At 36.7% G+C, this 27,615-nt stretch overlaps 1 protein-coding gene across 12 annotated transcripts in view; it reads right to left on the bottom strand.

Moving 5' to 3' along the window:
• Positions 1 to 426: 426 nt before the first annotated feature.
• Positions 427 to 27,615, bottom strand: part of DGKH (diacylglycerol kinase eta) — a 150,794-nt gene continuing 123,605 nt past the window's right edge. For 6 of the 12 annotated variants that reach the window (XM_032496067.1, XM_032496068.1, XM_032496062.1 and 3 more), the window contains 13 exons: positions 26,039 to 26,156; positions 25,694 to 25,804; positions 25,456 to 25,552; positions 21,242 to 21,349; positions 19,335 to 19,448; positions 18,963 to 19,097; positions 17,851 to 18,014; positions 15,298 to 15,403; positions 14,186 to 14,278; positions 11,408 to 11,527; positions 10,130 to 10,238; positions 8,537 to 8,667; positions 3,684 to 3,836 (listed from right to left, as the gene is read on the bottom strand). In XM_032496067.1, the coding sequence (XP_032351958.1) occupies positions 3,747 to 3,836; positions 8,537 to 8,667; positions 10,130 to 10,238; positions 11,408 to 11,527; positions 14,186 to 14,278; positions 15,298 to 15,403; positions 17,851 to 18,014; positions 18,963 to 19,097; positions 19,335 to 19,448; positions 21,242 to 21,349; positions 25,456 to 25,552; positions 25,694 to 25,804; positions 26,039 to 26,156 (1,496 nt within the window). In that variant the 3' untranslated portion in view covers positions 3,684 to 3,746. Of the gene's footprint in view, positions 1,376 to 3,683; positions 3,837 to 3,919; positions 4,736 to 8,536; positions 8,668 to 10,129; positions 10,239 to 11,407; positions 11,528 to 14,185; positions 14,279 to 15,297; positions 15,404 to 17,850; positions 18,015 to 18,962; positions 19,098 to 19,334; positions 19,449 to 21,241; positions 21,350 to 25,455; positions 25,553 to 25,693; positions 25,805 to 26,038; positions 26,157 to 27,615 lie in introns of those variants that run through there. The other 6 variants (XM_032496073.1, XM_032496071.1, XM_014552002.2 and 3 more) reach the window with 4 other exon arrangements.

Raw genomic sequence — 27,615 nt, 5'->3', positions numbered from 1 at the left:
AACGGTTGTGGAGTATGCTATTCTGAGGACCTCTGAAGACCTCAGATCTCTCCTATCTAGGTGAGATAAAATATACTGATGCCAGTGCTAATGACCTGATGAATCTTATTAAAAGGAAGATTTTTGACTCAACAGGTCTGGAGTGGACTAAGATTCTGCATTTATTTCTATAAGCTCCCAGGTGATACGGATGCTGCTCGATCATGGACCGCATTTTTTTGAGTAGCAATGATGTCAGCAGTGCTATTCAGGAGAATTTTTGCAGTGATGGAAATATTCAACACTGTTATTGAGCACTTGAAATATGGCTAGTGCAACAGAGAAACTAAATTTCTAATTAAATTAATTTAAATTATTTTTTTTCTTTTTCTTTCTTTTTTTTTTTTTTTGTGGGGGGAGGTAGTTAGGTTTACTTCTTTATTTATTTTTAATTTAAGAGGTACTGGGATTCAAACCCATGACCTCATGCATGCTAAGCACGTGCTTTACCACTAAGCTATACCCTCCCCGCAATTAGTTTAAATTTAAAGAGCCACATGTAGCTAGTGGCTACAACCTAGGACAGCACAGATCTAGACATTCATGGATCACCTCTTCCCTCAGCTAGAGCAATATATGTCCTGGTCCCCAAATTATTTAATCCTTTCATTCATTTAGATTGGCAAGTGTCCTTTTATAAAATGCAAACTGTAAACTTAGTTTATTTACATTGTTTTCTTCCTAATACTTGGCGAGATGACCCACAAAGGGGGCTAAGGTAAGGAGACAGAAAAAGAGTCATTTTCTAGTGGGACAGTGGATGAGGAAAGGATGGTACCTGGCAGTGAGAATTTGAGCAACCATCAATGTCTTGGGCAGGTGGAAAAACGGGAAGCCAGGAGGTGAGAAAGAAACTCAGAAAGTGAGGTGGAAAGACACAGAAGAGAAAAACTGAGCATGCCAAAATTTTATTTAGGTCTGACCCTGTTCCCCTCTCTCTTGAAAAGCAAGTTCTTCCTCAGGAGAATGAGCAGGGAAAGAAAAATGAAAGAAAGTGGATGTGGCTGTGACTCCCCTCCAGCCCTCCCAAATGATCCACGTGTGGGACAGCCTGGTGGGGGAACGAGGAGCAATTGCAGCTGGCTAGCTGGACCGGACTGAGCTTCTCACCTCAGCTTACATGTGGATCAAGGCACAGAGGCCCCACCTGCGCTCCCCAGAGCTGTGATCCAGTCCCATGGGGAGGCCCCTCTCACTTTCGTGGTAGTCCCATCCAGTGTAAGAAGCTGGCTCCTCCGTGAGGCTGACAGTGGCCTACCAGGCTCCGAGGGCACCGTCCTGGCACACAGGTGTGAGTGAGGTCATGTGGGTCCTACACAGCCATTCACAGACAAAGCTACAGGGAAAGATGCTTTCATTTAACCAAAAAATATCTCAAAATTGTGATTTTAAAGAATTTTCCTCATCCAAAAGCCATTTTGCAGGAAAATCTTAGCTAAGGATCCCCTTAGCTAAGGTTTAGCATATATATGACAGGTTACTTAGGAGAGAAAAATCAACATCAAATTTAAAAATTCTATCATTTATATCTCACTCTTAAATTCTGAAACATGTGATAACTTGAGAATCTTTCCTATTGGCAAAGGGGTATTTTGGGGCAGTGAAAATCAATAAAGATTTCTTATTAATTCATTCTTTCCTAGGGTTCCTTGCCTTCACCTTTCCTTTTTTTTTTTGGTAGCGCTGGTCAGGGGTTGGTGATCTCAGCAGAGTTCTGAGCTCCTGGTGCCCCCTATTTTGATCTCAATAGGGAAGTGCCTGAAAGCACAGGACATTTTGCGGTGGTGGGGGCGGGGGCTAAAAAGGGACTGGAGAAGAAATACCTTTGATTCCATAGGTGTGGATAACATTAAAATTATTACGGGAGTAGCCTTTTGCTCTTTTAAACTCCTTGATATAATTCCCTTTGGAAAATTTTCATTTATTCACAATTTAGACAGGTAAAATATATGGTCAGACACACTTGGTCAGGAACCCATCAAGTTCATTTATTTCTAAGAGATCCCAATTTTCTGATTTTACTAGTAAATAGCCAAGTTATAAGTCAGAATAAAGTGTCAACTATTTAAACCCTTTTGATATAATTAAATTATATGTCTGACAATAGTTCGTTTTAAATGTTTTCCCATCAATATTTCTCTTTAAGCCTTTGGTAAATAAATGTCTGGAAAATATCAGTGAGAGTATATGTCAGATTACAGGTTTGCAAGTGTGAATGTACATAGAAGTGTATATACACATATATGTGTACATGTATATACGTGCGTATGTGTATCTATTGAGCACCTACCTAGAAGGCTACGTTATGGAAATTGTCACCACTGGGTCAGTATCTGGTTTACTTTACATCTATAGAAGATTTTCAAATGTTATAATTAGTTTTTTGGCATAGAATGTCTAAAAGTTTATTGAAGGATATTTTTGTGACTTTTTGATACGTATGCCTTTGGCTTTCAAAGATTTTGATCATTGTAATGTTAAGTTCTAATGAGCTACACTGAAATGTAGTGGTTTAGCAAAAGGAAAATAATATCTCCCTGATAAGACACAAGAATTAAGTGAGATAATAATAATGGAAAGCCCTTAAGAAAAAATTAAAACCTCTTGTTGGGAAGTTTGTATCAGGAGTCACTTTTCTAAGTGGGCGAGTCTTGGGGACCAATCAGTAAACAAATTCCAGTTGAGACCTTGGGGAAATTTCTGGATGTTAACAGTCTACTATATTATAAATGCAAACAGAGTATTAAAGAATTATTAAACTGAAATGAAAATAAAAACGAAATGTGGGAATTTTGGTTTGGAGAGCTACAATAATTTTTGTTAGGCAACAGAGCATATAATTTTATGAAAATATCCAGAGAATTTTCTTAATGTGCACACCTACTGTTTATGATCTGTTGATATAAAATTAGCTTGCATAATATGTAAATCATTTGTTGATTAGGGCACAGACACATGTTTACAAATTCTTAGATATAGAATGTTGATGCAAAATTCCACATCAAAGAACAGAAAAGTGCCTTTAACCAACAAAAAGGTACTTAGGTAGTAATAAATTAAATTCCATTAAAACTGACATTAAAGCTAAGTATTACCATGTTAAATGTGACATGCAAAAACCAGAAAGACAATTCAGGCAGGAACATCGTGCATTAAGATTTGCATTCATTTGTAGTATTTGAGGGGTTTTCACCATATTCTTTGACCACTGAGCGTTAGGAATCTGAGGTGATACCAATTCAAATCACAATTTAATGTACATCTTAGTCTTCTAGCCAATGATTTTAGGAGGAAGCCAACGCCTCCAATAATGAAATCTAAGTACTTTTAACCACATAGTTACGTGGTTGCACAATAAGAACGTTCCATCTGGCCACGTTAAAGGAAAGTAAACATTCTACAATTCCATCTCTTAGACAACGCAACTGTCTTCAGATTCCTCCTACCTTTTTACTACTCTGAGCATACTTGAACGCGTCAGGTTTGCACAATAAGAAAATGGCTTCGTGGAATGTATTTTTTGGCACAAAAAATTTTTTCTAATACCGCAAATCAAAACTTTCGCCCACGGCAAAATGTCAAGCCCTAGAGGTGCCTCAGCGGTGCTTACTCATCTAGGCAGAAAACTGCAAGAACAGCCAAAGTGCTTCCGAGAACTTTGTATTAAGTAGCGATTACTTCCCTTCCAAGGAATAGCACCAATTTGATTACACCTCAGACTGGGGAGTACTCCTTCCAAGCTCTTTAATTCCCTGGAGAATTCGCTTCATATGACCCACCTTCGGTATCCCCAGGTCCTAAAAAAAAGAAAGAAAGAAAGAAAGAAAGAAAGAAAGAAAGAAAGAAAGAAAGAAAGAAAGAAAGAAAGAAAGAAAGAAAGAAGGAAGGAAGGAAGGAAGGAAGGAAGGAAGGAAGGAAGGAAGGAAGGAAGGGAGAAAGAAGGAGAAAAGAAAGACAAAGAAGTTTATTGACAAGAGAAAACTGAGGATTAAATATTTAACTAGCAAATAATCGTGTTTAGTTCATTTTAGTTTATATTCAATGCCCGACATTAAAAAATTACCAACCAGTAAAGAATTACATCTTACACAAACTCTTAAATACAACACTTTCATAAATTATATATGCTGGCAGTTCTTTAAGAGTCAAGATTACTCTCTCCTTTTTATTCTTTTTTTTTGTTGTTGTTGTAAAAAAAAAATCACAGAGCCTTTTGGGATCTCTGAGAAAAGTGACATGTGACACCAGGGCATCCACAATTAGTCTTAAAACAACTAAACATTCTCTTGCTAAAATATTAAACTTACAAGTGAGGCCTAATCCTAAAGGAAGACACCAGGGACTATGACTTAAATTTGGGAAGGAAATGCATTTGCACTTGCATTTAGCATCTTCGATTTGGGTGAAATATTTAAATTTTCTTTATAATTTGCAATGGGTAAGTGTAAAAAATTAAACATAGGTGTCTGTGGGCTGATGCTTTTCCTTAAAGCATGTTTGGTTCCTTTTCCCTTAGAACTCTTCTTGTTCCTTAAAGAATTATCTTCCTAGAAAAAAACCAAGAAGCCAATATTTAATTTTCGGAAATGGATGGTGACCGCTGAGCGTCCAGCACGGAGCAGGTCCTCGGCAAATACTTGTTGCAGGAATGAATGAGATGCAACCAAGAGAGCCGGCATAGTCACTGTCCAGAAAACTAAAAGAGAGGGTGAAGGCTTCTACTCAGTAAAGCTTCTTTAAGCATAATGGGCATAATCAGTTTGCTAAATACGTGAAGTCAAATAATTTCTTCACAAAACAGAGTGCGATAAATTTGAAAATTAGTAAAGCAGCCTAGAAAATAAAAGGTACCACAAGATTATCTGTCTGAAAAGATACACACACACACACACTCCACTCTCTCTCTCCGCCATATACCTTATGAGCTCTTTGAATTCTGCACCAGCAATGCTACTGATGATTTTGAATCCTTCTGGAAAATACTCTTTCCATAGCCAGTGCTCTTTTCTGAGATAATTTATTTCTTGAGATAATCTCAGAGGTAACGTTTTTACAATACTTAAATGATCCTGAAAAATATCTGCTCGTACGACACCAGGTCATCCACAGTCTTAAGGCAACTATACATTTCCCAAGGGTAGTGCTAAAATAGCAATCTTAAAATAATACTAGAGAAAAATAAAAATGTAAATGCATTTACAGTGGTGCTTAGATTCTTTGATATGAGTGGAATATATAAGTATTCTTTATCCTTTGTGATAACACAGCTATCTGATTAAGACATTTATTTAATGTGAAATATTTTAGTTTAAGCCATATGTACACTGTATCCTTAAGAATAAAAACTTCTTTGAAGGACGTAGACTCTACTCAGAATTCCTATTTTAGTGTTATGAGACAAATGTTTTCCCTAGAGTTACACTAACTTCTTAGCTATATTTTCTTCAGTGTGAGTTCACTATTTCCATGTCGTCCAGGAGTTAGGCTGTGATAAAGTTATGCCATGACATTTGTTACATATTTCTTATTTTTATCACATTCTTTAGTATTGGCTTTTTCTTTCTTTGGACAAATGGTTTGATTTTGCAAATCCTTTCGTATATACAATTTTCCAAATGGAGAAAATGAAAAACCAAACATACAGAACTCCCATGTCTTTACCCTTTTCTTTGGTATCCCTCTCTTGTTCCTACTGCCTTCCAGGACGGAGAATAATGCAACCAGTTTACTTGTCTGTTAAAGCACACTGGAAACATTTTCCCTTTCCCACCTTTAGACTGTCACATTGCAATCTCTAGTTGTTTTGGTGATAAGGAAGGAACACGAGCCAAGATCTGAGCAGGAGTTAACCAGCTGATGGGGAGGGAGAAGCACACCCTAGGAGGGTTACATCCCTTAAGGTGAGAGAGGTTAGTATTTTTAAGCAAATGATATAAAACCAGGATGGAAAGGGTATATATAGCCCAGCAAGGGCCAGTGACTCCACAGCAGGCTGAATACACAGGCAGAACCTTGTAGGTGTCCCATAGATTTGAGTCTTTATTGAACTCAAATGGGGACCCACTGTTTCAAGCAGAAAAGTGATATAAGTGATGCTAAAATATCACTCTGGCTGCAATGTGGATAACGGACTAGGGAGGGCAAGCGTAGCGATGGGAAGGCCAGTTAGGAAGCGACTGACTTTACATAGGAACAAGGACTGTGGAAAGGAGAAAAAGAAATGGATGGAGATTAAAACTGAACTGACTTTTTGATGGATTTAACAAGTTAGGGGGAAAAGGATAAGGAAGAGGAAGGTGCTAAATACGACCTCAGGTTTCTTTGGCTTGGGTACCTGAGTTACTAAGATGTAGAGCCCCGAAGGAGGGGCAGGATGGGGTTAGAACAGGGGGGCAAAAGTTTGTTTTTGGACATGTTAAGATGGACATCCCTGTGTGACAGCCAAGGATCGAGTAGAGTTGGTGATACAATTTTAATTTTACAAATGAGGTCAGGGCTGGAGATATAACCTTGTGAACCACTGATACATTCCTAGACAGTATTTGAAGCAACGGGAATGGGTAGGGTTATCTAAGGAGTAGGGAACCCTTCACCCAGCTTTAGACACTTTCCTCTGGAGGGTTCGTGCCTTCTAACAGCTACAACCACAGAGAACCGGGGCAGCTCATTCCCTGGTTCGGCTTTGGTCTACTGAAGGCTCCTTCTGTAAAATTACTTTTCTTTCCCACTGCCCCACAACCTGTTTTAGAACCAAAAGAGTTAAAACGGACTGTGTCAATACAAATTTCTGAAAGAAAAGTTTCTATTAGAAGAATGCAATCTGCATTAAAAAGAAAAACAGAACAAAAAAGTCCCATGAAAAGCTAAACAGAACAAAAAAGTCCCATAGAAAAGCTAAAGTTCACTAAAATAATTCTGAATCATCACTTTTTCAACTCTTATTTTTGCCCCAGCCAGGTCCTATCAGTCTAACTTTGACTTTCACGTGTGAGCTTGTTTTTCATTCTGCAAATATTTGCTTCACTCATTGTGTACATTTGTATGTTTATATACATTTGTATGTACATGTATATAACAAATGCAAATATATTTATACACACATATGGTCTTTTCCTTGAAAGTATGCTTATTTGTGGCAAATAAAATTAAAGCTTCTAGAGGGCAGATGTCACCTAGAGAAGCTGGCATAATATATTAATCGGTAGCTATTCAGTAAATATCGCTGCCCGCCAAGGATACCAGAAGCCACACAAATATGTTGGATGAAATGATCCTTTACATTCATTTTCATTTTCATGTTAAGTTCTGACATCAATTTGCACTTTAAAAACTAACACTATATATTTTAATATGTTCCAGATTTGGGACTCTCAACTAAGGTAATTAGTTAATCTTATTTTATTATTATTCTGGCTAAAAATGCTTAGTTATAACTGGTGTCTACAGGGGATGTGTGAGAACTGTATGACTCTGCTTTATAAAAGTCTATACACGACCCATTATGTATTTAAAGATTCCTGTTAACATACTTGTAGATAAAGGCACAACCATTCATGAATTCATTAGGAATTTACCGTCTCATAATTCTATGTAATGTAGAATTTGGTCTACAGGAAAGGAATCAATCCAACAAGTGTTGAAGGCTTTTTCACTTGCTTATTAAGTCAACCTGAGAATTTTTAAATGGCAGCATGTGATAAGAAAATCCTACATCTAACCCTAGGACAGAATAGGCTCCTTTGAGCATTTCTACTGCTGAGTCTCCACCCAAAGAATAAAAGGGAATTGCTGTAGACCATGAATGAATAGTTTTCCTTCCCTGTCATAAAGGACAGATAAGTTTTGGGCTGCTTTCCAGCAAAAGCAAGGCATAGTTTTTACTTCATTTACTAAAAAAAAAAATACCATTTTTGAGAAGAATACAATTTTAACAGTAAATTGTGGGAAGGAAAATTGAATTTATTTGTCTAGCTGTCCATGTGACCTCTGAAAGGTCAATTTAGAAATGCAACGAAGCCCTAGGACTATAAGTAGCCACTGCTCTAAGTCTCTCATCTAGTTCCATATATTAGAAAGGCTTTGTTCTTGGTATTGAATTACTTTTTGAGTTGTTAACTTTTTATTAGATATTTTCAGTCAATTTCAGCCACAAAGATCATCTTTTATGTTGATCCAATAAAATGAGCTGATGGAAACATGACCCATTTGGAAATATTAGTATAGGAAGAGCCATACCAATGGAGGCACAGAAAAATTACTAAATTCATGCTAAGCTTTAGCTATAACACTCAGAGAATGATCGTACAGAAAAATATTGCTGACAATTCTTGTTTCAAAAGCAGACAAGGAACGCAGAGCACAGGACAATGCAGACGGGATTACGGCACGTTTGCATAACACAAGCCAAGCAGTAAGCACAGAACAGAAGAGCACAGGAGAAAGGAGTTTGTTTTGCAAGAAAAACTTCAAGAGCAGAAGAGTAGCACAAAGGAAATACCTTAAGGTCTCGCCTTTCCAGATGCAAAAGTTCAGCCCCTCTGATGTCATGACGGATGAAGATTTCTTTGTACTCTCCCAAATTGAGCAGATCCAGCCAAGCAGCAACTTCCTCTGTGCCCCATTTCTGAACTACCAAAGTTAAGAGCAAAACCCCCTTAATTTCTACATGCTCAACGCATTACAAAGCAAAGGCTGGCCAAAGAAGATGCGAAACAGAGTATAGCTGCAGTGCTAGCGAAGGGAAAGGTTCAAGGTGCTGTTTCAACAGAACTATAATTCCATTTTTTTCCCATGCAGGTCACAGACTCAGTCAACACGAGGACCTGATTACACAAAGACATTCGCTGCTGTGCACCTGCGCCTTTCGATTTGGCTCAATTTCCTCCCCAAAGCCACCCAAACTACACAGTATGTATAAAAAAATGTATTTCTCATGATTAGGATCAGTAGTACAAGGTCTAAATTAGCGCTAATGATTTCCTTAAGACCATACAGAAAACTAGATATAGTTTAATTAGCACAAATGCTCATTAAAATTTAAAAACTGACACGGGGTACAATTTTACACAAACTTCTGCTTCAGGTCTTGATGACTTCGAGTACTACCTTTACTGATTCTGTTCCACTGATGATTATAATTATTGATAATTACAGCAATAAACGTACTGTTAAATCAATTTTATATCATCGAAAAACTGTCAATGTTGCTCAATAAGATTAGTTGGGTCGTTATTTTCCAGTACATATAATCACTCATTTACACATTTTACTCAACATTGATTCACTTAATACAAGTCTACTTATTTTGCCACATTTGGTTTTAAAATGCCCTTCAGTAGCTGCTCTGTGATCGTCAAAAATAAGGTTATATATCACTTTTTAAAGTGAGACCACTAACTCAGAAAAGTTATAGCATGATTTGATTATGGAAGGCACTGTGATCATGTACACAGACCTTGGCAGTGCTTTAGCACTAATACAGCATTAAACTTCATCTCTAGGAAAAGGTGGAAGGGGAACTAGAAAGAACATCTGGGAGAGGTTACTCTTTGCTTGAGAATGCAAGTGTCACAGTGGACTGTCATCACTGCGGGGCTGAAATGGCATAGAAAGTCCTTAAAAAAGGAGAAAGAGAATACATAACAAGGTGGAAAATGTGTTTAGAAGTTAAAGGAGGAAACAGAAGTTTCCCTGCTCATTTATCAAAATGATGTAGATTTTGCACTTTGAACAAGTTACAAGCATGGAATTGCCACTGGGTAAGACGAAGAACCATCAAACAGACACGCTGACACTCGTCCAACAAAGTAGAAGCGAATTGGAAACCACCTCGTGGCCCCGTGTGCTTCCTAACTACAGACTCCTACTCCTATGGGACTTATTTGAGGTATGATAAGATTTTTTTTTATTATGGTAAAGTGAACAGAAGAGGAACTCCCCCACTTGAAACATTTTATAGTGTACCATTCAGTGGCATTTAGTACGATCACCGCGCTCGCATCTCAGAACATTTTTATCATGGCAGTGATATCGCTTTAATGCATTATGAGTTCATAATGTTCGACTCTCCCTCTCCATCTGGGTCACCTACCAGGCTGAGAACTTGTCTTCTGCTTCTGAACCTTTTCCTTTTTGAATTTGGGCACAATACGAAATACAGTGCTTCTGTTGTTCCTCTTGGTGCAATCCATGGGAGGCTCCTGTTCGAGTGCAGCAAGAAAAGAATTTTCTCAGGATATTAAGAGAAGAAAAATCCCACTCTGGTGGCAGAGACCATATAGGGATAACTTCTTCCAAAAAGAGTTTACGATGTCACGTACTCCTGAAAACGTAAGAAATGTACTGACTCCCATAAGCTAGCTTTGCTCACATAAAAGCCTTTGCTTGCTTGTTCAAGAAGAGTGAATTAGAAAGTGGTACAGCAGTCTCCCCTGATCTGTGGTTTTGCTTTCTGCAGGTTGTCACCCACGGTCACCCGTGGTCAACTGCAGTCTGAAAATAGGAAATGGAAAATTCTAGAAATAAATAATTCATACGTTTTAAGCTCTGCACCATTCTGAGTAGCATGATGAACTCTTGATCCATCCTAATCTACCCCATGTGGGACATGAATCATCCTTTTGTCCAGAGTATCCTGCGCACTAGTCACTTAGCAGCGATCTGGGTTATTGAATTAACTGCCATGGCGTCTCAGGACTTGTGTTCCAATCAACCTTATTTAACTTAATAATGGCCCACAAATGCAAGAGTGGTGATGCTGGCAATTCAGACCTGCCAAGGAGAAGCTGTAAAATGCTTCCTTTCATGAAAAGGTGAACGTTCTCGACTTAATAAGGAAAGAAAAAAATCACATGCTGAGCTTGCTAATAAGATCTATGGAATTTTCTCTCTGCAAAATTGTGAAGAAGGAAAAAAAATGTGCTAGTTTTGCTGTTACACCTCAAACTACAAAAGTTATGGGCCACGGTGTCTGATAAATGCTTAGCTGAGATGGAAAAGGCATTAAATTTGTACAATGAGGTATTTTGAGAGAGAAAGCACATTTGCATCATTTTTATTCCACTGTATTGTTGTATCTGTTCTGTTCATTATTAGTTATTGTTGTTAATCTCTTACTGCGCCTAATTTATAAGTTAAACTTTATCATAGGTATATGTGTATAGGAAAAAACAAGGTATATTTAGGGTTCAGGACTGTTGGCAGTTTCAGGCACCCATAGCGGTCCTGGAACGTATTTCCTGCAGGTGCGGGAGGACAACTCTATTCAAGATATGTTTTTCCCTGGACACTTCTTTTTTTCAAAAGATGTCTTCAAATTCTATCATCATAAAGTCTACGTTTATAAAGAAATAGGCTGAATGTTACATACCTCATCCTCATTTGGGTGTAAGATGTAATAAAGCCAAGGAATCTCTGTTAGTTTCTGTAACTCCACCTCCACGGAATGTAAGGCATTGGATACCCTCTCTTCATGTGGGGATTCCAGCTGCTACTTGCCAGCAGATTAAAAAAAAAACAAAATGAAACAAGCCTCAGTGACCAACCTCAAATAGAATAAATCATTTTATTTCGACCCTGAACATCCTCATGTCTTACTAGGCTGGGCTAGGTGGTGGTTGTCGTTTTTAATATAAAGGAATATGGAAAAAAGAACAACTTACTTTATACTGAGTTCATTTAAGCAAATCTGGATAGATTCATCCTTATTCCCCAAAGATGATACAAGCAGCTGGTATGACTTTAATAATTTCACAGAAAAAAGGACTGCTTTTGGTGCTTTTTTCTAAGTAAATCCCACCCTTCTTCCTCCCTATCCATGCATTCATCTGCCCATTCTGCTGGCTTGCACTAAGGAATAATCTCATTCTAACTTATTTGTGGCAAAAAATCTTTTTGATCTGCATTGGTCACTGGGTGGACAAATAATATTTTAAAAATGGGTCAAAACATATCATACGATAAAAACTGCTTGGTACAAAAATCTCCTGGATAATCAAAGCAATACGCTTAAGAAAAAAAAAAACCCAAATCTCAGAAAAATTCACGATGAAAAGCTGCTGTACAAATCAGGGCAAAGCAAAAAGCAAAATGGCTTATAATCTGGAAGAGGGCTTGGAAACTTTAGAGAATTTAACTGGTCACCTATTGTATACCCACTTAAAGAAGTTATTAAAAGTCACTTACAAATTCAATAAATGCAGAAAGGTGAAATAAACACTGTAATGCACAGAATTGGAAAGGAAGTGACTGAATTCTTTTCCTGGCCTTGTTACTAACTGTGCAACCAAGGGAAAGCGAGTTGATCTTGGGAGTTTTAGTTTCTTCCTCAATAAATAGTAGAATGTGACTAGACTATTTCTAGGTCTCTTCCAGGTAATCAATCCTTTTATAAATTATTTAAAATTGTAGAATACCTACATATTGGACCAGAGAATTTTAAACAGAAAGTTCAGAGAGAACGGTATTGTTATTTATTACGGACATTTTTCCTCTCTGTTATTCAAGATATCTACCACTTCTAGAAGTTAATAAAAATATGGAGATTCTCCATCATGTCATATACAATTTACCAGTTTCCTTTTAGTCTAAGAATATATGTCTTCCAAAATTGATAAAATAGTTATTGCATATGCATCCTACAAGCAAAATAAAGAGTACAACTTAGTTGCTCTCAGATATGACTTGGCTATTTTGATAACAATATTGCCAAATGTTTTTAAAAAATTCTCTGGTATACATTTCAAGCCAAACATCCATATTTGACAACGAGAGAAAAATTAAAAGTGAAGGAGACTCCTTCTATATTAACATAAGATAATTAATTAATATTTACCAAGTAACACTCAATGGGTATTTTCAGTGTAGAGAATTAGAATACAAAATACATTATCAATCAGAATTTATCTTAAATGTATTTCAAATAACAGAAAAAAAAATGCATGTCCTTCATCTAATAACTGGGGTCAAACTCACAGCCCATTGGATTTCCTATAGGACTAATTTTAGAAGAGCAGCAAGAAGATTATGGTTAATAATAGGAGTGCCAAGAATAGCCAAGAAGACTCTGCCATTGGTTTTATAAAAAAAGATATCCAATCTTTCTTCCTAAAAGTTCCTCTTCATGACCACAGCAGAGGCAGCTGCCTCTTGCCCCGAGGAAGTCATATTTGAGTTTCCCCTGAAGAGAGCTAAAACCACTTAAAGACTTAGTGCCTTTAAACTTCTCTTCTCAGAGCAGAGGATGCTCCAAGGTCAATTCTCCTCTGGACTCTGGTCAAACAGAAACTGCAACCAGTCACTTACAGTTAATTAGGCTATGGGACACACCTCCCATTCTCCCACTGTGCCAGATGCTGTAACTTTTACTATAACTTTTATTTAGATGTATAAATTTTCCCAAGAAAGAGATAAAATTACAGTAAAGAAACATCACCTGTCAATTAATCAAAATTGTTACAAGGAAGAAAAAAACAATGGCTAACGCATTAGGCCTTCTACAGGTACAGCAGTATGTGTGAATAACCTACAATCGAACACTAGGTGGCGAAAAGACCCAACGTGCCAGAACGTTTCCAGGGTGAGAGAAGAAAGGTTGAAAAAGCAAGGACTCTGGGCAAACCAAACAGAACACCTGCAGATTTCTAGCACTGCTGCGTGAGGCCCATGGACTGTGGTCAGATTCAGACTTGGCCTCAACTTAATTTCTAGCACCAGTCTTCAGTTAATCTGGGGATCTGTCTAGTTCTTGAAATTTAGTTCTTGAAACACTGAGTCTAGAAAGCATCATTGTTTAAGCAAATCGAGGAAACAACAACAATCCTATTTCAAATGTTAACTCTGGGAAGATAAACAGTGACTTCCTCTACTTTTCTGCAGTAATGAGTTAGTCTCTCAAAGCTGACAGGGGAGAGCAGGATTGTATAAAAACACAATGAGGGGAAATCTCTACTTCTGTGGGCCTGAAGCATACCTTCCGGATTTTGCCATATATTTTCTTGGAAGGCAAAAGCTTGGTAAAAAGGAAACTCTAGGGCTGAGGCCAGGGGCTGCTTTTGCATTAGAATCTGATGAATGCATGCTCCCTAATGAAGATGAGAACCATACATTTATCATCATTCTGATGTTATCCACCATTGCTTTTCCTTACCAAAGGAACCCTGCCAACTAGTAAAGATTCTGTTTCATTATACAGTGCCTTCACATTGATGGCTATTTCAGTGGCAGTGTCTCTTGTAAGACTCTAGAAAACAAAAACAAAGACATCAAAGACAGGTAGTTCTGTATTAAATAGGGATTCAATCACTAGCAAATATTTTACATTTTATTCTTCCGATTTAAATTCACATGGTGAATATTTTTTAAAAAACCTACCAAAATTCTATTTGTAATTTGCAAACTTTTACACTCACATTTGTTAGCACGATCTCTTCTAATTCTTATATCATGGAACCAAAAGACTACCCTGACCACAGTGAATATACTCAGGACCACATCTGCTACACACAAACCTGTATATGCTGGCAACAACATACGCATAAGAGTTAAGTCAAAGAAAATTATGTCTTAAAAGGGGCAGGCATTATCTGATCATAATTAGTTCTGTCCACTGCCTTTCACTCTCCGTAGTTCCAACCAGGTTGATTTTTACACTTTAATCTTGAAGACTAGCACTTATTTGTATATTAACTTAGGTAACTTCAATTGAGTAATTGAAAGAATAAAAAATAATGCTACCAGTTTTTGCTATACCATGTATCACATTTTATGAGCATGATACCCTATCCATTCTATTAACTTCTACATTTAAAAATTTACAAAAGTTACAAAATTCTAACTTCTCCATTAAAATATTAGCTACATTTACTGATCTTGTGAAACAAAATGAAGAATAATTTAAGTGTACCGCTTCAAAAATGAATGAACAGCTCCAGTAAAATGCATGCTAACCAGGTTTGCAGGGGAGAATGTCAAAAAGAGAAACGGCAGTAGTTAAAAGGAGGAGTTCAAGGAAGATGGGCAGGTGACAAGCGCTTGAAAGTGAAAGAGGAAAAAATGAAGAGGATTTAAGAGCAGGAATGGAAAAATGGCAGGAAAGGAAAATTAAGAAAAACTGGGCCATGAATGATAAGAGACTTCCGGCACAGACTGACATCGACTATATGATGTTCTTTCAAAGGGCGGGGCATGTTTTACAGTATCAAACTACAGGTGCAACACCAAGAAAATCTGTGGAATGGGGATTTACCATTAGCTCCTCACCTCTGGGAAGCGTGGGTTGGCTTTGTTCAGTGCGTGGGAGCACGCGTTCACCGCGTGCGCCAGCTCTTGCTCCAAAAGGCAGTGGATCGTGGCTGCGTCACAAATCCTGAAAGCAAAAGCGAAACACATGAACGAACAACTTTTCTGAGCATTGCTGAGTTTTCTGAAGTGCAGAAGTAGTAGGATAAAACAAGTTAAAGAAAAATCATTAAAGGAAAATTTTTAAAAATACCTGCTCAATTATGAATGGCACAGAGTAGATGTACAAAACTTAAACCTTATTGCAAACAAAAGATACTAACCCAAAAATCTTTATATATATTAAGTTAGGCTTAGAACCAGGGATGAGCATATGGAGGTGCTATTTGGAAGAACAAGATACAGTAACATTTCATTTTCCTGTATCGCTGTGAAGTGAGAGGGGTCCCAAATATAAAGAGCAGACACATCTTTTATTCATTGAAAGTTCAACCAGGCATAAACACAACAGATCAGGAGAAGAACACTGCCACACTTATCATCCATACGCTAAACGCTTTATATGCATTATCTAGTTTAATATTCACAGCCTAAAAGGTAGCTGTGATTAGTTTTCTCCACCTTATAGACGAAGACATTGAGGCTCAGAGAGATTTAGTATGTACAGAAAGCTAGTACGTGACAGAGCCAGGATCTGAATCTCTGTCTATCCAATGCCAAAGCCAGCTGTGCCACAGTCCTTTGGAATCTAAACCTTCAAAAATAGTCCTGGAAAGACAAGCTCCTGGAGGACAATAAGGCCAAAGAAGAGAAAGGAGGAAATGTTCTACTGATTAACAGAAAATGATGTAAGGTTTGCAGATGACCAAGAAGGTAAGGCTATTCAAGAGCTTTTGCTTCCGACCTCTTTAAGGAGAATGACCTTCAATCTGGAAAGACAAAAGAAGAGACAGAATCAAGAGTGAAGGAAAAGAGCTTACTTCTTAAGGATCATACAGTTGATATCCAAGGCACAAAAGAACTTGCAAATGTCACCTAACCAGTTCTTGAGAGCATCCTTACCCTGAGCAATCAAGAATAGATCAATCAGAAGAACAGAGATGGGTAAATGTTATTCTAATTTTCAAGGAAGAAAGAGAGTGATAAATCAACTTCAGATCAACATTTTCAACGGCCAACTGAATCTCCTCCTAGATATTTTTAATGTAATTTGAAATGGATTGAAATTCTCTAGATCCAACATGGAAGCCATCATTTCCCCTCTCAAAATCTGCTCCACTTCCTGAATACTGTGGCTTCATCAAAGATGCCTAATCCAACCAGCCATTCACAAGAAACATTAGGGTCATCCTGTCTCCTAGTTCATGCCCATACACCAACTTCAGATTCTAACCTATCTTAAGTCTCTCTTCTCCTTTCCATCCATTGTTTCCTATCAGGACCATTCCGACACTGTTCACCTGCCCCAGTTTTGCTGTCCTGCAGACAATGCTTCACATTGCTTCCAGAAACATCCTGATTGAGATCTGGCCCCTCCTCACCTCTCTGTCCACATTTCCTACACTCAAATACCCCATGCTAACATGTCAGTCACCTCGAACTCCCTGAGGTTTCCTGAAAGTACCATGCACTCACAGTCCTCTGAGCTTCTACCCAGGCTGGCTCCCATCCTTAGATTGCTCCTTCTTATTCTTCTTTCAAGACTAGGCTGGGAAGTCACTTCCTCCAGGAAGCCCTTCCTCACTGCCTTTGGCCTCCTCTGAGAGTCCGCAGTGCCCACTGTGTGACCAGATGAAGGTGTGGGAAGAACAGGACAGCGACCATGCACAGAACACTAGCTACGCCAGACATGATGTCCCCATGAGCATGGCACCTGGCGTCTCTCACTTAACCTTCACAGAGACTTGATTAGACAGATCTTATCCCCGTTTGCTAGATGAAATTTAGGTGAAGAGGAGATAAGAAAATTCCCCATGGTTCCCGCGTCCTCTCTGAAGTTTACCCCTGGTCATAGTAATTTTTATCTGGTTTACACTTGAAGAACTCTAAAAAATCTCCTCCTTTTCTGTCTCCTAAAATTAATTTGTGTGGTCTCGCGAGCTCGGTGATAACCGATGCTGGAAAATGATTCTTCGGAATCTTCCCACCCAACCCCCCTCACCACTCGCCTTGGGAACAGAGTTAGTGTTTGTATTTCCTTCTAAATTCCCTAAACATTTAATGAATAATCATAAGGCATCATAAACTGGGAAATGACAATGGAAGAGTTACATATAGTACATATAAATAATGTATATATATGTAAACAATAATGGAAAGGTACGTTAGGCAAGCTCTCCACTGTGTTTCAGAAAGTGGGAGATCTGTCCCGTGGAGAACACACGTGTGAGCATGTAGGACAGGATCTAATGAAGAACAGAAATTATTGAGGCACAGGTGAGGCAGCAAATGAAGGTGAGTAAAGGCATCTCTTTTCGATACCCCCAAACAACTGCGGTGATGTATTAAAACTGGAAAAACCCAAACTGGCCAAGACCAGCGCTCTCCTGCCCTCGTGCCTCGGTGGGCCCGGACCTGGTGATGAGTTCCTCCGCCGCCTGCGAGCACAGCTGCATTTGCGACACCTCTTCCGTCGCCAGGTCGACCGCGTGTTGGATGTACAAATGGGTTCGAAGAACTGGTTTACCAGAATCACACTTCTGCTTATCTTCCCAAGATTTCAGAGTGCTTTCGAAAGCCTATTTCAAATCAATGTTGCAAGGAATTGTTAGTTCAGAGCGCTGAGGCCCAAATAAATGTGCATTTAGATAGTACATGAGTGACTCTGAAACTACTATTGTTTTCTTCCCAATCTAACACCTCATTAAATAAATCATAAAAACGAAAAAGATATTTTAAGGTTTCCTAGTGTATCACAACAAATAAAAAGTAATGTAAAAAAAAAAAGTAATGTACTTGATGGCAATGATTGTATCACTGAAAAGCGTAAAAAAAACACAGCTTCAGTTTATGCTTCAACGTTTACTATTATATGCATAACAGGCAGGGTGGATACTTCAGTCTTATTTGTTACAGGTGTGGCCTTAATTAAGAATACATATTCTGGAAAAGGCAAAGCTATAAAGACAATAAAAGGATGGGTGGTGGCCAGGGTTGGGAGACGGGAGGGATGGAAAGGTGGGGCACAGGAATTTTTAAGGCAGTGAGACTATATGGCATGAAACTGTAATGGTGAACACAGGTGATCACATATTTACCAAAACCCACAGAATGTACAACATAGAGAGTAATGTAAACTGTCATGACTTTAGTTAATAATAATGTGTCACTATTGGCTCATCTTCTGTAATTTACATACCACACGAAAGCAAGATGTTAAGGGGAACATAAAGGGGAAATAGAATAAGGGAATTCTTGTGTTTGTCAGGGAGGGAAGTAAGTATATGGGAATAGAATTAGAATTCTCTGTAGTTTCTGCTCAAGTTTTTCTAAATCTAAACAAAAAATAAACTAATTATTTGGAAAACTAAATCAAAATTTGTTCATATTTAAAACCACAATGATCTAAATGTCAGATTTAAAAGACAATTGAAATCTTTTCCCTTGGTTTCTATTTGTCACAACAATTTAAGATTTTTTTAAAGGCTTGATAAAAATCTAGGAAAAAAACGTTTTTTGTTACATACCCTGTCCCTTGTTAGCATCTGAGCTCTGTTTTTGTGCACAATTTTGATAATCCCTGGAGGCTGAACCCACGCTTCACCGTCCACCTGCACTGGGACTCCCTCATCACCAAATATAGTGATTTTTACTGTACGGCACTGAAATAAAACAAGTTATTTTAGAGTATAGATCATCCTGAGAAACCAACACTTGATCTTGCATTCAAACTTGAAAGGAAAGGACTGTTAGGTTTTTCTCCTTTTGATGACATGGTAACAACCGACTCAACAAGAAAGTCCCATCATTTTATGGATGACTATACAGTGTAGGAGTCATTTGGAATGGCATCCTCAGTGGCCCCAGTAGTGAAGTCGGGTTTGATTAGAGAAGCAAACCTGGGCTATTCGGTGGTGCTGCAGTTTAATGACCCTTGAAACTGCCATTTGCATGCTATCAAATATTGCAACGACTTCCAGGATCTTGTCATCAAATGATGGTGCGGCAAATATCTGAAAGAAAAAAAAATGACATTACACTTCCACTGAAGAAGCTCAGGTTTAAGTGCAGTGGCACATCAAGCAATGTAAACTATGCAGCACACGTATTTTAAAAACTTATAAAAATAGTAAGCAGAAAAGTAAGTAAATAGTAGTAGGAAATGATAATCCGAGGACAAGAAAAAGTCACTAAAGAGAGCTTAGAAAAAGCAAACAATAAAAAAAAGTGTCAAAACCCACATGGATAAAATACTTCATGCCCCTCTTAGAAAGCACTCTTAGGACCAGTGAACTATTGTATTTCCAAATAATTCACCTTGGTGTAAGTTGTATTAAATATCTGTTCGTGCATAACTCGGATGTCTTGATAAAATGATGCATGAAATTTCAGGAATCAAAAGGTGATACTGATTTCATAAAGTTAAAGTTAATGAACATGTAATTTATGATCCGGTTCACTTGGTATATTCTAAGGGAAATCTTTTAAGGTGTGACAAGCAATGTGTGTATGTGATTTATACTTTACTTTTTACAAAAACATTTTAGGGCATTTGCGAATATGAAAAGAAACTCAGAGGATGAAAATCCTGTAGGCTTCCTTTGCCGTGATGTTAAATGCATTTTTACATAATTAATTTCACCTAAAAATTTAAATTTCATCTGCATCACTTTGTTTCTTTTACTCCTTTTTACACTATATCATAAGTAATTGTTCCTCTGAAAAAATACTCGGTATAAAATAGTAACCTAATTAAAACTTTCACTGAAAACATCAGGACATAAATTTGCAAACTTGTCCTTTTTGTTATCAGACTACCTGGTTTTAAGCCCTGCCTCTGATACTAACTGGGTGAACTCTGTGTCAATTTCTTCACTAATAAAATTTAGATAAAAATTGTGGGTATTAAATTATGAATGTAAGCTCTCAGAACACTGACTGCCCAGCAGGTGTTCAAGGAGCATTAGCTTTGTTTATCTTAATCTCACTGATTTATTCTCCTTAAAATATCTGAGTAGTGACAGGCTGACAAATAATTGGCTGCTAATTTAAATTTTTATACTCCAATAGGATTGGAATATATTCATATCATGAAAATTACAAATACTTTCCAATTTATTTTATACTTTAATCCCTGCATGCTCATTTAAGAGCCCTAAGAAAACAGGTCAGTGGGAACCATTACATCATAAGCCTCAAATCAAAGGGTCTATCATTCAATATATGTAACTCTTTAAAGATCATGGTAAATTTCTCATTTTTATTATTATATATATTTTAATAATTGTGCCTTCTCTTTTATTCTATTACCTTTAAAGCAACTGCATTTGTTAGGTTGTGTTTTTTTTTCTTTTTTAATACAGGAAAATATAAAAAGAAAACAAAAAGAGCTCTAAATCTCAATGGCTAAATGAGACCTTTTGTCACTTCTGAAAATTAAAGAAACAATAATAAGATACACATAAATTCAGAAAATTGAAAGTACAGAAAGGTATTTTGGTAAAACAGAATAATCTCTCTCTCTCTGCTCAGCAAAATGTCTGTGTTCTAATCCCTGGAACCTGTGAGAGTTATCTTACATGGCAAAGGGATTTGGGGCCTTGAGACGGGAAGATTATCCTGGATGATCTGGATGGGCCCAATGTAATCACAAAGGTCATTACAAGTGGAAGATCAAGGCAGGAGAAGAGAGCAATGCACTGTGTGTGACAAGGACTTAACTGCCTTTGCTGGCTATGAGGATGGAGGAAAGGACCACAAGCCAAGGAATATGGGCTGCTTCTAGAAAGAGCAAGGGAATACTTACATCATCTTCTTTAGTTCCACCCCAAAAGTTAGTGCCTCCAGCATAGCTGGGAATGTTCAACACAGCTATTCCTTGCAGACTGGGGAGAGGAATATACTGCCCATCACACTGTAAGGTCAAAAGCTTAAAGGTCAGATAAAAAGAGCAAAACCACTGGTTTGGAAGACACTAGAGTACCAAAGATAAAGGATGATGGAGGAAAGTGTGTTGGTGATGTTGGCTCTCCTGTAAACATATTCCCACACATTACCTTTATATTATTTTTTAAATTGAAAAAATTTTAAAGACTAAATAATTATAGCAGAAATTGTTACAGAACAACAAAATTGAAAAAAAAAAAGTTTTACAAAACAATCTAAGTGTCCTTTGATGGATGAATGGATTTAAAAAAGTGGTAGATACATACAATGGAATATTATTCAACCACAAAAAGGAAATCTTGCCATTTGTGACGACAATGACTTGAGGACATTATGCTAAGTGAAATAAGTTAGATAGAAAAAGACAAATACTGTACGATCTCATTTATACATGGAATCTAAAAACAAGCAAGCAAACAAAGAAACAAAGTCAAATGGCTGAAATTATCTTCAACCTTTAGAACAAATGAGAATCCAGTTTGAACCCATTTTCAATCATTTTAAATAAAATAAGAACACTTTATACTTGATTTACCCACCATGAGTGTTTTTTACAATTCCTTTCTTTCCTTTTTTCATGAAAATACATTCAAAGGTCCACACAGTATCTAGGTAGTGTGGTACAGTGGGAAAACAGTGGGCCTGTTTTGAATTCTGTCCCTTATTATTAAATTTTTGGAGCTTCATTTTGCTCATCTGTGAAATGGGCTAATAATCCGCAGCCCACAGTGTGGCCAGTAAAGCAAGGTACAGGAGAGCACCTAAAACACGTAGTAGGAAGTCAGTAAATGTCTCTCCTCTATCACAAATACAAATTAATGTTTTATGGTGAAATAGCATTGGAGTTGAAATTTTGACTTCTCCAGTTACCAACTGTTTGATCTTGGGCAAGTGACTTCATGCCTCTGAAATAATTAATAAAAGACTTGCCTCCTAAAAAATGATAGTCACTACCTCATAAAGTTTAAGAGTCAAAGGCAATATGTAGCAAACATTCAGGGAACTTCAATTATTGTAACCCCATTTAAAATACAGCCATAATTATTACTGTATTAATGAATTAAACAAAGATAAAAATTACTATTATATAATAAACCAAATTAATATAAAGCTTTAGAATATAACAATATAAACAAATTATGGAAACACTGTTATGAGATTACAGAAATATCTGAAATTACAAGAAATGTGAATTAAACAACTATTTGTCCTTTATCATGTATTTCATTATAGATTACAGGTGAATATTGTTTTTTAAAAGGTGTTTTCTTCTTCATTTATCTTAGTATTTAAAGGACTCAAACTAGAATTTGATCATTATTTCAATTAAAAAAATAGAACAAGCTGCTTGGTGCATGTAAATTAGGCATATTTAGACAAAAAAGTCATTCTTAAGGAAAAAATTTGAATCTTAATGACATGACATTTTTCATTCATAGGTCAAACGTGTTTCTATTCTAAAACTAGCAAAATTTGATGTTACGATGTCACTCTACATTTCTGGCATTTCCATGATTACAGAGAGGATTATAATTCTCACTCAGAGGTTCTGAAATTTGGGTCTATATCAGATTCAGTTTATATGACTTGAGAAACAGACTTTGTATTTATAGCATTCTTTTCAGTTTCAACTGCGATTTCTTGTGAATCAGCTCAATGGATTATGATTTTGCACAAAAGCATTATTGTATCTATTTTGCAGATGGAGAAACTGAAGTCAAAGTCTTTTTCTGTACAAATTCAAAGTCAAAACATGAACTCAGATTCACTTTCTTCTATACAACAGGGAAAGGAAAACTTTCCTGAACAAAAAGTTAAGAGTTTTTTTTGCCAAGCCCTGGCAATAGGTGAGAGGGATCTCTCTGGGAAGAGATTCCCAAGTCTTGGATCTCTCTTCTCCATCTTTATCCCAAGTGATCGAGCATCATGGAAATGAATTTTTAGACAACGGACTTTCTGTGGTCCTCAGGAATAGCAGCTGTTTCGTTTATTTTTAACTACGGCAAAGAACTCTCTAATTTTTCTACTTTACTTTTTATGTATAGTAACATGCTTTCATTTATCTCGGGTTACCAATTCTATTTTCCTTCAGTCATTTAATACAAAACTTCTGTATCAAGAGTTCTTAACCTGAGGTTCAGAAACCAGAGGTCCACGGATAGATTCAGGGGTCTGCTAACTTGAATGGTAAAAACGTATCTCTTAGGGTTAGCAACTGCTGAAATCTTGCATTGCACTCAATTATAAATGCTGATAACAAACCACACATTAGCAATACTCAGACTTCATCATCGATAGAAACAGATATTTTTTGGTATTCTATTGCTGATGTTTCAGATATCTTGTAATATAATTTATGTTCCTCATTGCTTCAAAAGAATGGTACTTATTATATAAGCCATTAGATTTTTGTCACATATTTCTTCATACTCTATGCTTCATACTCTATATTCATACTTTTAAAGTGTTACTCTATAACACTTTAAAAATATTTCGATAATTTATTTCAATATTTTCTTTTGTAAGGCTATCTATTTTATATAATGCATTTAAAAACAATATTCTGAGAGGGGGCCCATGGTTTCACTAGCATGTCAAAGGGGTCCACAGCTCAAAAGGTATAAAAAACCTCTGTTAAATGGAGATTACAAAGCAGCTGTCTAAGATATTGTTCAGAATTTGGACCACCAATAGAAAAGGACAGAAATAGTATTTCTGAAATGCTGAAAGCTCTATCGGAAACAAAAGCAACCCAGTCAATCTGTTCCAGATAGTCCTCTTAAATCTTAAAGATGGCCAGCTATGGGTCTTGATTACAGCACTTAACAAATTATAGTAAAATGATCATTTACCTATCTTGTTTCCCTCTCAAGTCAGGGTCAGGAACTGTGCAAGATAACAAAGTTGAAAACCACTTCCTACCTGTCCTTAAAGAGTGTGGCTGAGTAGGGTATAGGCGTAAGAGAATGAACAGCTATGTACAGAACCCAGCTGCCTGAGGGATGAGGCTGTCAAGGAGAGCATTCACGAAGTATGAACCTTCCTGATTTTATACCTTTTCAGGCAGTAACATCTATCTTAATTTTGCAAGCAATGATAAATCAGACCAGCTGATCATGTAGTTGTAAAGGACATTTAGTTGATAATGAATGAGTCAGGCACCTCTTTAGTTCACATTCCAGTGTTAAGATAACACTTAAAATAGTAACGCTCTGTTTAATTCATTGAGCTGTTGACTTAAGATTTGTACACGTTTCTGTATGAAGTGTATAACTCAATTTAAAGTATCTGGTTATTAAAAGAGACAAGATAGGAAAGACATGCCTATTAGCATAAACAGTGAGCCCTGAATCAAGGATGAAAGAAAATAAAATTCAAAGAGATTAGTAGGGGGAGGGTATAGCTCAGTGGTAGAGCACATGCTTAGTAAGCATGAGGTCCTAGGTTCAATCCCCAGTAATTCCATTAAAATAAATTAATAAACCTAATCACCCCCCCAAAAAAACAAACAAAAAAAAGAAAAAAACAAAGAAATTAGTAGATTTTTCAGAGCAATGTCCCCAGTTTTCTTTTTCCTATTACCGGAGGAGATTAAATAACTTTTGCTGTCTTTATATAAATTAGTAAAAAAAAAAAAATTAAAAAATTTAAATGTTCAAAATCTCTTTTTATTTTACTAACTTGTAAGAAATAATTGGAACAAAAATATATTTAAATTAAAAGGTTCTATTTACTATGAATGATATCTTCAGGGATTTGTGAAATGTCAGGCATTATAGAATTGGGCCAGAATTTGGAAGCTTAAATGGAAAAATCTGTTAAAAATCCTATCCTATATATATGTACCCTCAAGGCCCCCCATTTTCAGGATCTGATGACAATGATAATTAAGTGTGTCACTCACATCCAGTGTCTACACCTCCTCTGGTATAGAGTTGATAACCACTTCCATTTTAAACCATAGGGTTTAAACACTATTCTAGACAAATTGAAGCTAAATCAGCCCCACAAATACATCTTTTGTTCCTAACAAGTCAGAGAATCTGAAGTGTCTTTACTGCAAGACGAACTCACCTCAAGTTGAACCCTCTGTTCTAAATTTTTGTATGATCTCTGTAATAACTCCCGGGTTCCAAGGACTCCATACCACATCAAGTTTTTAGTTCGGCTCCTGAAAACAAATGTTGGCAGAGAATTTCAGGAACTCTTATTCATTTACTCTTTAAAGGTAGAGTGAGCAAAAGAGGTAACAAATGAAATTAAAGTTAAGACTGCTTTCATGTAATTGCATTATTACTATTACCAAAATTACCTGCATTTTTCAGGGTGCTCCTCTCTCTTATTATTAAATTCTAATGAAATTTTCGCATCTAATCCAATCCCAAAGTAATTGTTCATGACACATTTTTCTGAATATCCATCTCTATGATAATAAGAGAAAGTACGTGAAGGTCAATTTCAGGTTCAGGAACAGATCATGCAAACCACCGTATTTCAAATGCGTCAATGTTCTCATCATTACCAACGTTTGAGATTTTCTGATGATCCTTTTTGTTTGTGAAACCATATTTATTGCAATGCATTTAAAATGTTGCTATTTGTATAAAACAGAAACAAGAAAAGCCAAAAACAAAATATTTGCAAAAGTATTTCTTACACTGAATCTGGATCTGGGTCAATAAATGGCGTTGCACCAAAAGGATCAATATTTGCTAGTAACATTTTGTTAATAATAGAACTCCCAGCAATTGAGGCAGCTAGTCCTGCTCTTAAACCTGGCCGGAAAAAAAAATACAGGATCACATGTTAGGAGGAAAACAGAAAGAGCCAGTCCATTGTTTTTAGAACTAACCTGAAACACCTTGCTCGCAAAGCATGGTTTTCAGTTGAGTCTGTTCTTCTCATTAATCAAGACTAACAACTATGACATTGGTAAACACAAGGTTTTTGATGCTTCTTGGAATCTATACATCGTCATAAAAAAATGAAGCAGGTGAGGACCTTAATAGGAGTCTCTTTGAGACAGTTTCTCATTTCCCATCAATGATTCTATACTTCAACAAGTAAATATTACTTCTTTCGTATTAGCAAGTAAGATAGCAAGTCTGTAAGGAATTTACAACAAAGGCTGAATTACCCAAGATGTCATGGAGTTATCACTTCCGTATTCTCAAAGCAAAGATACTAATACTCAAGTGAAAATGCTGACATACTAAGATGAAAACTCGGTGCTGGTGTCAAGAGTGAGTAATCGAATATTAAACACAAGTATTCGTAAATTTCAGAAGAATATAGTATTGAACATTAAAAAAATGAAGCATTTACCTTACCTCTGTATATGCAAACCATCTGATTTATTTCAACAAGTAGTTAGCTTTCCACTAACTACGATATTCAAAGCTAAAGAATTTTATGATCTACCAAACCAAATATTAAAGCTAGAAGCACTAAAGTCTGGAGACACGACAAAGGAACAGGGGGGCCTAAGAGAGCCAATAAATGGAAAAGAAAGAATAGTGAAGAAAAATACGTCATGCAGTTGAGAAACACCAGGAAATTAGGGAAAAAATAGTTTCTTTTGCAAACATTCCTTTCCTCAACAATGTGCTCCTCTTAGAAGATGGTCATTATTTTAGTGACAAAGTTTAGCTGATTATCAAATGATCAAGATGAATTTTATTCTATCATTTAATTTCATAGTTTTGAATATGCAATGGTATACTTTGTTATGCCAGTTCCCTTTATGTCTAAATAAGTAAATAAATGAATAAAACAACCATTCTGGTGAGAGAAAAGAACAGTGTGAAGAGGTGAAGGGTCATATTCCAGCTGCCCCACAGAAAAGTATAACATTTTCTAATCCTAAGGTTAGCCATATTTACAGCTTCAGCCCAGAAAATTTCATCCTGGGGTCCCAGACTTGAAGAGAAATATGACTTCTAGACATGGAAGTCTTTCCAGTATCAAACATGTTCTGGATTTATCTTTCCTATTTTAGTACTTTCATCGAGATATAATTCACATGCCATAAAATTCACCCTTTGAAAGTGTATAAATTCAGTTGTTTGTAGTCTATACACAAAGTTGTGCAATGATCACTACCTTCTAATTGAGACCTTTTTATTACCCCTGAAAAGAAACCTCATACCCATTAGCAGTCATTTTCCATTCCCCCATTCCCTTATCCCAAGACCCTGGAAGCCACTAAACTACTTTCCTTCTCTATGTAATTGA

The sequence above is a fragment of the Camelus ferus genome, chromosome 14 (assembly GCF_009834535.1).
Source record: "Camelus ferus isolate YT-003-E chromosome 14, BCGSAC_Cfer_1.0, whole genome shotgun sequence".
Classification (NCBI taxonomy): domain Eukaryota; kingdom Metazoa; phylum Chordata; class Mammalia; order Artiodactyla; family Camelidae; genus Camelus; species Camelus ferus.
The sequence above is the reverse complement of the archived record's forward strand: the minus strand, read 5'-3'. Positions and strand labels throughout refer to the sequence as shown.